The sequence below is a fragment of the Acanthisitta chloris genome, unplaced genomic scaffold (genome assembly GCF_000695815.1).
Source record: "Acanthisitta chloris isolate BGI_N310 unplaced genomic scaffold, ASM69581v1 scaffold41355, whole genome shotgun sequence".
NCBI classification, from domain to species: Eukaryota; Metazoa; Chordata; class Aves; order Passeriformes; family Acanthisittidae; genus Acanthisitta; species Acanthisitta chloris.
In genome coordinates this window covers 28,286-42,722 of record NW_008673901.1, presented here as the reverse complement: position 1 = coordinate 42,722, position 14,437 = coordinate 28,286, and the positions used below count along the sequence as shown (strand labels likewise).

General features: G+C 38.4%; 1 protein-coding gene across 1 annotated transcript; it reads left to right on the top strand.

The window, feature by feature from the left end:
• Positions 1-50: 50 nt before the first annotated feature.
• F3 (coagulation factor III (thromboplastin, tissue factor)) lies at positions 51-4,443 on the top strand (the record flags this gene model as incomplete). The annotated part of the gene is made up of 5 exons (XM_009075119.1): positions 51-165; positions 2,150-2,334; positions 2,734-2,915; positions 3,037-3,196; positions 4,295-4,443. Coding segments are annotated over 5 exons (791 nt in total), but the record flags the coding sequence as incomplete, so codon positions are not given.
• Between the last annotated feature and the right edge of the window lie 9,994 nt (positions 4,444-14,437).

Here is a 14,437-nt window from a genome sequence, read left to right as displayed (position 1 = left end):
AGAGGAATTAAATATAATATGATTGATGGCACTCTTTTCTGTATTTAAAGGGTATCCAGAACTTCCAACAGCAGTCAATATAACTTGGTCTTCAATCAATTTTAAAACTATACTACAGTGGCAACCAAAACCATCAGATTACTTCTATACTGTAGAAATACATGGGTAAGTAGATAACACCAAAGTGTGACCATTAGTGGCAATTGAAAAAGATGCAAATAGAATGTGATTGAATATTTCTGAGAAGGAATGTAATAGGAAAAGGTCTCAAACATGAGGATTTAGGAAAATTGCCAACCCCGCTGTTAATTCTTCTCTGTATCCAACTATAAGAATAGCTGGTTCAGGCTTCTGGTTTTGCCACTTCCTAAATGAAGAGTTGAGCTCTAGATCAGTATTTCAGTTCTGGGGTTCAGTGCAGACCAGCTGCACGAGAGATCTAGGCCAGGAATCTTTGAAGAAGTTGACACTCAATCTGACATACCATGGATGAGATAGAACTTTGCCTTTTTATGTCTTTCAAGGTATCTGGACTGTGTCTTTCGTCTTCACTTTAGGGAGGTGTCTAATAAACGAGTCTGCATTTTATTCTAATTGGTGAATCACTGTAAATGAATAATTTATCTTGCTGGATAATACTAAAAAATACCTTTGTTAGTCTACCTCTGTCAAGACTTCCTCTATCATCGTGTTTTATGCAGTCTATAAAATACTGTGGACGTGAAAAGTAGCCAGCTTATGTAAAGTGTCTAGCACCTCTTTCTGAACTGCACACAATCTTCCATGAAGTTCAGTAATAAATCTGTGCTGTTCTAGCTCCCATTTTAATCCATAGAGCATTATTAAACGTGCCCCAGAGGAAAAATGCATCATCAAATCTCCTACATGTGAATGAGAAGTGGTACTGTAGTCTCTTCTGTCTCTAAAAGTGGCATAGGAGTGAGAGCTCTCTCATGACTAATGGAAGAAATACCAGTTAAATGGCCTAATGTGCTCTTTCATTCTTTAAGGGAGTGCTTAGATTAATAGACTTAAAAGCACACACTTAGCAGAAAAAATTTATTATATTTATGAATCTGGAGTTTCTTTCCAGCCATTTTCCTTGCAACAATAAAAGATTGTTTATCCAAGATTCAGAATAGAATCAGGTGTAGTTCTGCAACAGAGACCTCTTTAGACAAGTTGCTGTTCTGGAGGAAGTGTACTTAAATGTTTGCTTTCTCATGTATGCACATTTACAGAGTACATATGTTTCATCACAAGATCAAATCTCCTCTGTCCCTTTTCAAGGCATCTCTTGTGTCACTGTCACTAACTGACCTGTGACATACGAAATCTGTTGAAGTGAGAAGGAACTTCAGGCGACTCTTAAGAATAAACCTTCATCTACTTTGAAGAAAACTTTTTTTTTTAAAAAAATCTAGTTTTTAAACAGTCAGCACTTGCTCTTCCAGCGGAGATCACACAATTTTTCTTACCTTTTACTTCGCCAGAAAAAGAGGGAAAAGAATTGCAGGAGTAATTTTTAATCTGTTTTTTCATTCCTTCTGGATGGAAGTCTCATTACTATTTCTCAAGTAAATTGACCTGCTTTCTGTCATTTAAAAATCAAGAGAAGTGCATGGGTCATTTTAGTGCATAACCTATATATGGAGACATTGTTGTCACATTAAACAATTGGTGCCAATAGAGCTTCCTGTAACAACTGATGTTTCTAAAGGCAATAGTTTTCAGATGCATCAACGATGACACTTTCAAAGTGATTTCTGTTTTTTAGGTTGAACTTGTGTTTTTTGAAATAAATTCTGCTGCTGCAGAAAAATGCAAAATCAGAACTACTTTTGGTTTCTAATTGATTCATATAAAAGATTAGATTTTTAATTCATATATGTGCCCAATAACATATTTCTATAATGAATATGGATTGTACTTGATTTACTTGCTTCCATTTTGAATTAAGAAATGTAGCTGTACAGGAGAAGTGTTTTTTTAGGTTTTCTCTTCTCCTTTTCAGCCTAATACAGCCGCAAGACTGTTCTACTGGATGGGGGAAATCTATACATTTTGAGGGGAAGAATGTTTTTTAACATACCTAAATATGTATGTGTTTGGCTGGAAAATGTTGACACTTGTTTCTTGCTCTTTTCAGACAGACATCTGACATTAAAAAAAAGTGCATAATGACATCAGAAACAGAGTGTGATGTTACCGATGCGCTCAGGAATGTGAGAGAGACCTATACAGCACACATACTGTCGGTCCTGTCCATGGGGATGGACAACTATGAAGAGCCACTTTATGCAGTCTCTGAAGAATTTACACCTTATAGTCAGAGTAAGTAGAATTGCCAGTTAAATCCAATTCTAAATTTCCTCTAAAGATTACTTCCATTGACTTAAATAAGGCTTAGATTGAGCTTAAGGGTTTTTCCTATAGATTCTTACAGCAGTCATGCTGGTAGCAGAGAAGACATTCAGGCATAAAGCTTTCCTTGATGTAAGGCAGTGTGTAGGATTTCAGTTACCATTTGTTTGTCACTGTAGTGAGTAGAACATCTTAACATTGTGCTAGGTGAAGATATTTGTTATCAATCCAGGACTTTACTGTATCACTTTGGCTGTGTAAACTTACAAAAGATTTGAGGAGGGAAGGTAATGGAGGGATGAAATAAAAAAGAGCATGTCCTATAGAAAAGATGATGTCAGTTTTATAATTCTGAAAACCTTTGTTCAGCTGTTATCGGAAAACCGGAGATACAGAACTACACACAAAAAGGTTCCCAACTGAATGTCGTGTTCAAGGATCCACTTACACCATATAAATTTCCTAATGGAAGCTTTCAAAGTATTCGAGAGATTTTCCAGCATGACCTGGAATACAAACTCTATTACTGGAAAGATCGAAGTTCTGGAAAAGTAAGATCTAACTCTACTTCTTATTCTGTTATAATTTTTATATTCTTTATCTGTATTATAACTGCACAATTTCTTTGCTACCTGAAGAGCTGACACTTGAAGTGGTTTTTTTCCTTTACAGAAAGATGAAACAACAAAAAGCCATCAATTTGAAGTAAGCGTTGACAGCACGAAGAACTACTGCTTTTATGTTCAGGGAATCGTTCCCTCCCGCAAGGAAAACCGGAATGGTCAAGAAAGCATGGTGCTTTGTACCAGTGTAGGAAAAAATATCTTAGATGGTGAGTATCTGGTGAAGTTTGTCACACCATCTTTACCATTCTAACAAAAAGACACATCTTTAAATTGTGATGCCTGTTATAAACTATTTACTGAGTAAGTTAGAAGACATAGTTGGTACCAGGAAACTCATCGGAAGAACTCACTTTGAGTAAGTGTTCACCATCTTAGCTAGTTGGAATTGGATTTAGGGTTTTGCTCAACTGTTTTGGTTAAATTGAGTTGATGACCGGTCATTGAGATTTCAGATCTCATCACTAGCCTTCAGCTTCAGCATTTTTTTCTGATTGTTTTCCTCAGATCCTTCCAATAGCAGGTCCCGCAGTAAGTGCTTGAAGGATCAGCTCTAAAACATAGGAGTGCTGGAGACCTGCATATCCATTGACTTGTAGTTCAAACCGACCTTTAGTTGTCCCAAAAGCAGATGATGAGACTAAGACTTGCTTTACTGTTACATTACAAGGTCAGAGGTTGGCAGAGTGACTTCTTTACTGGTAAATATGTTAGGGAGTGGTCAGTGAATCAGCCAGTCAAATTTCAGACAAAAAATCTTCAATATAAAGTCATTCATATTAATTAAATGATCTCACATTGCCATACTGTATCTTTCTTCTCCACTAAATAGGAATATTTGCACTTTAGGAAAGCTTTTCTAAAAGTGGCAAATGAACTCAAATGAACTTACCTAGATGTATATTTTTGTTTACCACAATAGTGCTAAATTACAATTTAATTGAAACTTGAATAGAAATCTCTTCTCTTGGTGTTTTCTAGCTTATAACCTAGAATAAATTTCCACTTGGACAGAAATAATGTAGGGGTAGGGGGCATGATTTGACTTATTCTTATGGTGTTAACATGGTATTTTAGTGCACTAACTAAACAAGATGAAAACCAGATGAAATAAAGCTTAACCTCAGTTCGACAGATTCATGTTAAAATGTATTCAGTCCACACTGGAGTGGTGACTCCACTTCTGTGATACTGTAAAATATAGAGAGCATTTTTTCATTCAGTGGAATGAATTCTAAGAGTTTGCAGCACTGTGACATTATGGGTTCTGATAATTGAATCTTGAATTGTTTTTCCCTCCCCTACAGAATATGGAGCAGAAGTCTTTATCATCATAGCAGTGGTCGCAATTGCAGTCATCACCCTTGCCATTGTCATATCAGTGTGTCTGTGTAAACGCAAGAAAGCAAGAGCTGCAAGAGCTGCAAGAGAAAAGGAACTGCTTAATGATATCTAAGGAAAAAGTATTGTGGACACTAGTGGCAGTAAGAAAGCAAAAAAACCCCAACAACAGAAAAAACATAAATTGGGTAATTGAGTGGAGGCTCTCAGCCTCTCTGGTACAGCAAGTTTGAAGCCCAAACTTTATGTGGATTAAGAATCCATGAGACAGCCCCAGATGAAAAATCCAGGTGTCAGGAATCCCCTGTGTCACTAGTGGCTGGAGGCTGGAAGAGCATTATGGTGACCTGTTACAATAGCTTAACCCTGCTCATAGACTGTTCCCAAGCCTCTTCTACTGTTCTGTCTGAAACAGGATTCTGAACTAGAGGTACTTTTAACTTAACCAGGTACAGCCATTCTGAAAGTATGGCCTTATTGAGCCAGAAGATTTGTGGTACTTATGAGGGGGAAAAAACACTACTTTTGGAAAATATGTGTCCTTTACCTAACTAAAAGGAACTTCTTTTTGTTTCTGTGAAACAAAACCTGTATTTATCTGTCTTTTAGCATTCTTAACTGGTGACATGATCTGTTGGTTCAGATGTGACAAATATGCTACTATTACTTCTACACTTCTTGGATAAAATTAACTTGGTCTGTTTATCTTTGGATATAGACAATCCAAGGTAAACAAACTACAACTACTGTACTGGCAACTTGTAAGGAACACTCTTGAAGAGAGTAGCCACTATCCATCTGGAAAGCATATCCAGATTACACTACATCTATACAGACAGGGTAGCCTGATAGTTCCAAGTAAGTGTTAGAACAAATACTTTGCAGGTTTTGAGTCAGTAGTAACTCACTTCATGCAAGCACTGAGTAGGTAGCAGTATTTACTGCATTTTGAACATTATTTTTAATTAAATCGTTGAATAATAGTTTCTGTGGTATAGATTCAAAACATCTTGGTAATGGGATCTGGAGGTACTTGTTGCTTTGACTTTTAATATTTATTTTATAAATGAGAATCTAATTTTTATACTGGTGATACCTGTATTTATGGTGGTAATTTATACTTTTGTAGTGAAATAAAGGTGACTGGCAAAATAAGACTTTCCTTTTCAAAGCTACATGCAGTATTCATTTCAGAACTGAATTTAAAAATACCTTTAGGAAACTTACTTTGTGACAGCAGTGTAGGCAAGCTGCCAGAAGTCTGTCCAGGACTGTGCAAAACAGACATGTAAGGATAAAATGATGAGAAGCCACAGTTGACAAACTGATGAAAGGTTTTGAAGAGGCCTGAGTCACTTTTCAGCTGTCCACTTATGTGAGCAATTATTCAGCATTTGCATTCACAGCTTCTCATTCTAAGGGAATGCACACCAGGAATCCCTGGATAAATCACACAGGGATTCCCACAGTGGTGCCTGTACTGCTTGTGGTACCAGTGTTCATTCAAGGCATGATGAGGCCTGGCCCAGAGGTAAGAACTGCTAGTGGTGGTGCTGAGCACAAAACACACACACACCCCCAAAGCTAAACAAAACAAGAGAACAGAAAAAATTAATCCTGTAGGTGGCACGAATTGACTTTGGATCTCAACACTTGATACATGTCTTAGAAGAAGATATCCATTGTATTTATGAGAAGGAATAACTTACTAAACTAATATCCCAATTTACCAATTTGTACAGAATTGGCTTTCATGTTTTTCATTCCTACTGTGTTACAGATACCATCTCTGTATGGATTAAGACTCCAGTGAATGTGATTTATGGGGGATTTCTTTGTTGTTTAATTCCTCTTTTTACAGAGGGAAGAAACATCACCATTCCCCCTGCAAAAACCCCCCCTGTTTACTTAATATTTTGCAATAAATGCTTAATGCATTTTCTGCTGATGCATAAGCCTTGTATGGAAAAGGAATCTCACAACAACATGAGAGTATGTGGGAGTAAATTTCAAAACATTCCAAAGTTGTCATCATTACTTCCTTTCCCTGTGGTGTTCTGCTTCCTCTGCTTCATTCAGTGCCAAGCTCAGAAAATGGAAGGGCTAATAGGAAAAGGAAAGCCTGTAGATTACAGCATAGCGTTTATTAAACTAGAATGATGCTATAAATCACATTTCATTACTTAAAAAGATTTTTAGCTTGTTCTGAATATAAAGATTGTGAAAGGAGGGGGGAAGAAAACACCCACAGAAATGCAAAAAAAAGTATCTTAAACAGTGAGAGAGTGGCCCACAGCTGCACAAGCTCTGGAAACCTGAAGCACTTCTGTTCCCTAGCTGCATTATGTTATCAGCCAACAATGCTGAGTAACCAGCATCACGGGGCTCACAGATCCTGTTTCAAAGAGGTTTTTGCTGCTTGTGGAGACAGTTGAGAATGGAGCCTTTTAATTACAAACTTCCCTAAGTAGTATCCCTTGGGCTGAGCCCACACAAAATGCTTTATGCAGGGATTTTCTCAGAGTATCAGGATGGGCAGAAGTTGCTGTTACTCTAACAGAGGTATTGTCACTAGGAAGAAGGACTAGGTCCTGTCTACAACACACACGTGGCCACTTCAGCATTGTATGGATTTAAGGTGGAGCCAGACACTCACAGAATTGATATAAGAAAGGGAAGGCTTTTCCTATGCAACTAAGTTTCCTGGCTTGTCTTCTCAGCAGGTTTCTGTAAGCAAGCGTGCTCAAACTGGTGCTCCCAGTCCCCCTGTTCTGCTTGGCCCCTTGTCATCTGAAACAGACATTCAGCTATTTTGTACAAATCAATGTATAACATTGCATACTGAAATAAGCCACTCTGATTTTAGAGTACTGCTTTAAAACCACATTCTTGTTCATGTAAGTGAATAAAGGCAGATCCTGTTTTCTTACTTTTCTGTCAGCCCTAACAGCATGACAGACTAACATTACTACCATTACTTAAATGAACACCTGTACAGGACTTCATAATTATATGTGTAATAGGTATGGCAGCAAATAGCTTAGCTAATCTATTTCTAGCAGACAGCTTTCCACTGTGAGAAGGCTGCTGCTGAGAGGCATGTAATGATAAGAATGTGATTATAAGCTTAACTTGGATCATTAGTTATGTGGCAACTCAGGACAAAGAGTTTCTGCATTAAGTAAGTGAGAATAAACAGCTGTGATAGATTACGTTGTCGGTTCAGGTTTGTAAAGCTGATTATTTTGCAGGTTAGTAGTGATTGGCAGAGTTTCAGAGCTTGCAACACACAGTACCAGACCCAAGAGTCAACCGAATAACCTTCTAATTATGCAGAACTTGTCCACGTACAACTAACTGTGCTTTCTGTAGTCTATGCTTGTCCTGGTGTTCATGTTTGAGAATGACAGAAAAAGAGCAACCTGCTAGACAGGGCAGAAGCAGGAACTGGCCAGCTGAAAATCTTTCCGTAACCCTTAGGCATGGTGTTAGTCACCAGGGCTCCCTCACCCTGTATACCTATTCCCTTACAAAGACACACTGCCCCAGAGTGCTGCCCCTCCCTTATTTGATGGTGTATCCTCCAGTACTCTACAGCAGGACTCTGACAAGAGCTCAGGGTACAAAGACCAGGAGAGATATGCTGCAAATCTCTTCCTTACATCTATGATAAGAAAACTTCCCCCTAGTGAAATCATGCTGCTGCTTCTGGCACAGCCTCTCACTCAGTCTATGTCAGTATCCCCCGAAAGAACATTTCCCTTTTAATTCCTCAGCCTCTAACTGTAGCTGAATTAGCCAAGTTCATAGGAAGATTTCCTTCAGGGGTCATTTCTTCCAGTAAAGCATGCCAGTACCTGGTTATAAACATGCAACCACGTTGTTTGCCTGCCGGGTTTCATAGCCAGGACCTGTCTTGTATGTCCAGCTGCAGAGACTGTGCCTGTTTATCATCTTGTCAAAATTTACACCCTATGTCACTAGACATACTTCAGTGTCTGGTTCCTGTAAGAAACTTGAAGCCTTTCTGCTCCTGACTTCCTCTGGCTCCTTTGTTGATGGTTCCATTTCTCTCCCCAATCCTCTACTCATTTCCATTACCTGTTCTCCCCCAAAGATGAACCCTCTGCTTTATTTCTGCAAACAGCTGGTCAGGATCCCATTTAAATCAAAACATAGCACCTGAATAAATCTAAATCCCTTAATCACAATCAGGAACCTATTAACAGCATGGCAACATTTTTTTAAACATACTACAGCTTCACTTGGTCACAGTTATTATATATGGCCAATAACTTCCAGAACTTTTGCTAGCACAGCTCTGAGTACCTTCTCATTACACCTAATTACCTTAATTGTAATTTTTAGTGGCTTCTTTAAAGTTGCAATTAAGAAGTTATTAATCTGAACTCAAAGAATATTCACAATTCCAGATCTCATTTATCCTCCCTGATGCATTTTCTTCCACTTTTATTTTCAAGTTTTCTACCTTATTACTTCAATATTTAGTCAGTAAAGTACTGCCACTGTTATATTCACAAAACTGTTTCAACCAAAGAGGTTTAATTAAAACCCACCTTCCTCTGAACAGAGAAATATTTTCCCAGTGAGATCACATGGTAGTTTTTCTAATTATTTATTCAGTAATCACATAATTAAAAAGCTAGTGTAATAAAAGAGCTAGAATGACAAGTGAGATTTTCAAACTTACTCTAATAAGAAGTACTCATTATTCCAGGGCAAAATGTGGGTTTGTTTGTTAGTTTTTTAAGAGTGTATCCTTGATTAACAGAGAATCTTCTCTCTGCTGCCTTCATACTTTCCATCCATCCACACCAAACATGTACATCTCCACAGAGATGGTAGTCTAGTTTTCCATCTCTCCACTTTATTTTTAACATGACCATTTGCTTCCATAAAGCATCAAGGGTGCAACCATACCACTGTTTGTCACTGCTTTTCCCTCTGCCCTTCACCCTGCTCTGTGGGAACAGTGGCCCTGCACACACAGCTGCTTCTGTGTGAGCAAACTCTGCATTCATTCTCAGCCGTGTGTCTGGTTATTATGCTCCACGTGCCTAGGAAAGGTGACCCCAAGTGGCAAAAAAAGGCATAATCAGCATGTTAGCAATCCCAGTGTTCCTAAATGGCTAGCACACTGAGACACAGATTTCACCAAAATTTGAAGGAAAAGAGCACATGACATTTGTTAGATCTTTTCTAATAATGAAGAGCAACGGATCAGCTGAACAGTTCAATGAGATCTGATATTAAAGCTGGGAGCAGCTTTCACCTCCTAAACACCCCCCACCCCCCATCTTCCATTCACTGCTTCCCTCTGACAGGTTCTCCAGGAATCTTGGGTTGTAACATACCCTGTCTCATCCAGTTTTCAAGCACTGCTGGCAACAAGGCCCCAGTTAATGATCCATCAGTACTTATTCACCTGTTGTTTGAACGTTGGTGTTGAAGCCTGCACGAAATTATACTCCCTTCTCCTGACAAATTCCTCCTTTAGTCTGAGAAATCTCAGGAGATTTTCATATTGGCTGTTAAGCTTCTTACCAGACTTTCTTTCCTCAGTGTGCTTCAAAGAGAAAACAGATTCCTCTTGCTGCTCTTTTTAACTCTTAGAGGAGTGGACTGAGAACCTCAGAGAAGGGACTGAAGTCTTCTAGAAGCACTGGAAAATGTTTTCCTAGTGCTGCACATGTCATAAATTAAGCTGCAGGAGCCCTGTAAGTTATGCTGAAGTACAAGCTATGTTTGGAACTGCGATAACATGCTATCTGTCCAGCAGCAGGGAAAAGAAAGGCATGGGTAGGATTAGCCAGAAGGCAGCTGTGTTTGCTACTGGGGCTATTTTGGGCCATATATGCCTTGAATTCTGCTGAGCTTGTCTTGAAAAAGCAATCCCAAAAACATCATTTGAGGGAAATGACCTTCCACTCTAGGGGCAGTGACAGGCAGAAGTCAAACCAGGTCCCAGCTGAGAGGCTGCTCTTCCAAAGCCAGTCTCTCAAGCAGGTCACTACACTCTGTGACAAACTCGGGGACAGTCAAATACATAGTGTACACAGGAGCTACTACTGTCTGTCAGACACACTCGAGTACCTTCCATCCCTCCAGCATGATGCTTGTTGGTTTGGGTTCTTAAAGTCTAGTTAGCATTTGTGGGTTAAACGAAAAGCCTATCAGTGTGTAGATTTGACCTCGGCCCTTAATTCCCTGCTAAGCTCCAAAAAACTTTGCTAATGGTTCCTGGCTTTTCAGAGAAGCCCTGTTGCAAACATACTATTGCATTCCAGTTATAAGAAGCCTCCAGCACACATGCCTCACTTTTAACCATTATTTTTCCCTAAACACATCAGCTTATTAGCCCCTCTGTAGACAGTTCTTCCTCTTTCATTGCGTTACCAAGTCTGTCACAGCAGTAGCTTCTGACACAGCTGTGCTTAGCTGTTGCTTTTGTGCCAACACATTCCTGTAGTAGAATACTACAAAAAAGTAAATAAATAAAGGCTAACTTATTCGGGGGAGCATTTTCACACTACTCACCTTGTCATGATTCACGATTAGTCAGATGTATTTTAGTATCTGCTTGCACTAAACCACTCAGTCTAAGGAGATGAAGAATATATTTGGTTGCAAAGAATGTCTCTTCAGCTGCACACATGGAGTGTATTTTTCTGAGCATCATTCCCCAAACTTTCTAGAACAAAGCTTTAAAAATTAGCTTTGGTTTGTGACAAACTCTGAAGTTATTTTAATGTAGAAAAGTTGCTCAGTCATGTAGGTGGAGTTCCCTATTTCTACCCAACTAAACCAATCTTGGCATATTTAGTTTTGTCTAGACAGAATTGACCTAATTTTTCCAGTACTGTTCTATTTTGATGCAGCATCACATGTGGATGCCACTTGCTGCCCAGAACAAGGGATGGGTGGGGAATAAGGATGTTGGTTTGTGGACAAGCAGAGCAAGGAACTGGGCTGGGCACTACAGCCAAAGGGTTTTCACCAGTAAAAGCAATTGTATTCAGTATTTATGGTTCAGCCTTGCCAAAGGTCACTAAGAGGGACTTTTTAAACCAGTGTATAAGAGATTGCGATTGTTAAACCTGGTTTGTGAAAGAGAGATTCCACACAAGTGGAGTGCTCAAGTTTCCCTTCTCTCCCATTTTAAAATGCCAGTTGATGATTATTCTTGCACTGTTGCATTCACTGCAGGATTACTGGCAAAATATCTTTAGTTTCCCAAGTCAATCCTCATGGAATTTCACCACATGTTTAGGCATATTATTCACATTCAATCCCTGAATTTAACATTATTTTTCAAATTACTCCCTTAAAACAGCTTCTGTCTGTGAAGGTCCAGGCTGCTTGTTACCTGGCTCTGCTTTTGAATACAGGAAAAGAAAATGATGCAGCAGTTCCAAGACTGAGACTGCTGAGCAACTTTAAAGATAACATTTTTCCAAGGTTTTAACATGACAGACAAGTTGCTTTCACAATAACCTAGCTTGACTATATTTCTGTTTCAAGATAAACCATAGAATGATTTGGATTCCAGAAACCTCTTTCCACACTCATGAGAGGGAAAGGCACAAACCATCTGAATGCCTAATAAAGAAGAAAATAATTATACATAAAAATTACTGTTTTGAAGAGCAGCTTCATAAGCAGAAATTTGAACTTGCACACCATTGATTTTCTTCTTGACAAATGAAAGTTGTGGTGTATTTTCTCTATAAAAACAAGGCAACCTTCCCCCACTCCAAGCCTTTCACAGCTGAATTTCAGATGAGCAGTATCATGGATGTTTGTGTGGACATGTCATAGTATCTTTGATAGTTATATTTACATTTTTATAATGGATTTTTAACTCCTACCTTAGTAACAGCCTATCTTAATGTTTCTTCACATTTCTAGATCATTTCAGAACACCAGGGATTAGGTGACAGACTACATGTTGAGTGCGCAGAGAGATTAATCCTACAGAAAAATCACCAAATTAGTCCTTTCCCAACCCAAGCCACAAGATATTTCATCTTTATAATAGAGTTAAGAAACATGAAGATTGAATTCCCTATTCTGCAGAGTGTAAGTCATTTCAATTGTCAATACTAAATAAGATGTAACTAAAAACTGTGTCAGGTGTGTGTCATGGAAGCATTCCAGAAAGTTTTGTTTCTCACTAGTCATATTCTCTCGCATACAAAGCAGTGCTAATGCAGTGGCAATACATCCAGAATTTTCTTATAGTACAAGTAATCTAGAATTTGGGCTGTCCAGTCAGGTGTGCTTAACCTACTCTATCTGTGCCACATTATGGCAAGAAACATCCCTGCAACATGCATACCGACTGGGACATAACTTACATTGACAACTTTTCCCAGAAAAATTCTAAGGATCAGAGATAGGTTGCACTTCTGTGCACATTTCCTGCCAGGGTTGTTTTTTTTTTGTAAGAAAAATAAATCCCTGATGCAGCAAAGCACACTTTGTTGGTATGGAAGATAAGGTGCACAGTGATGTTCTGTTCATTTCATAGCTTGTTCCAGTGTCATGCAAGTCCTGTAGAATGCACCATTACCTCCCAAATGGTGTCTTTGTCAAGAATGCTAGATTTTTGCTGAGAGTGGATAGCTGCCTGAAGTTTTAATAAACATGCAGAAATACTGGACCAAGGCTATTGAACATGCTCCAAATATGGTGGATTGATCTTTGAAAAGGAACTTGAATTTTTTGCTCCATGGTTTCAAGGTCTACCATTCCATGAACTGCTATTTTTCGTCTATATAGGGAAGAACACAAACCAAGCATTTGGAAAGAACTGGGTAGCAAAAGCCCAGAGTTTAACAAGTAGCAAACTTAACACTAATCTTAAAACTAAATTTAAGTATTAAACATTCCACCCACAACACAGAAGTTCCTTTTTTCCCCTTCCCAGCTCATCAGCTAAATTGAATGACACTTAGATTTTTCAGACTGCATCTTTGGTTGAGGCATTTCCTTTCAAAGGGAGCTCTACTCTTTTAGAATGCTACACAATACACTTGTTGCACAGCTAATGGCAGTTAAGAGAAGAGAAAATGAGTACTAATTAGCATTAAAGATACTGATCACCTTAAAATCAGTTAATTCAAGCATATCTTGGTTTCTCTATTACACTACTGTGTTTCAAGTGTTCTGGTAGCTGGTATGTCTGACACAAAGGAAAATGATTTTAAAAAAATCACAAAAACACAGAAAAGGTGGAGAGTGATTATCATCATTTCCTCAAAACACAAAGATCAAGGAGCACTCAAAAGAATTACCACATTATGTACTGATATTATGTTACTCTTACTGAGGTCCATCAATAAAGGGAAAATAAGTGGCCAGCAGACAATGGAGAAAGGTCAGAATCAGTGCAGACTTAAAACAGATGAATGCACCTCTAATCCAATTGCTCTAAGTTCATATCTTCGAGTACTGAGCTCATGCACTTGGTTAAGCCTACAACTGGATGGCATCTCTGCCTCATTCCAGGGCAAATTTCAGACAGTACTCCAGACTTAGAAGCTAAACACAAGTCAATCAGCTCACTGAGTAATTCGCCATTTGTTGAATATACATTCACTGTATTATTACGGAATTCGCAATCGCATCATTAAGAAACACAGAAAGCCTAGATATATTTTATCTTTAGATTTTTTATTATTATTTCAGAGGCACTTAATGTCTTACATTTATATAGCGCCATTTCCCCCTCCAAAACACTTTACAGTATTTACACACAGGAATGTTTCCCACCACTGCTGAAATACAGCCATCTGACTAGTACCAGTACTGTCTTCAAAGCACCAACAGTTTGAGACTGAAAGTAGTCATCAGTACTTTGTCTTACTAAGATGGTTCAGAACTCCAACTTACGAACTTCCAACTTGTGCTATTAAAGAAACATAACTACTAAAATACAGTATCACAGTGCAACTCTGCAACAGAACTGAGACTCGAATCATTTTCATTAGATTTTTACAATCTTTCATTAGATCAAGTCTGTCTCAAACACTTTAATGTAAGGCCTTTTAAGAATAGAATTCTAAACATCATTCATTCTTATACTT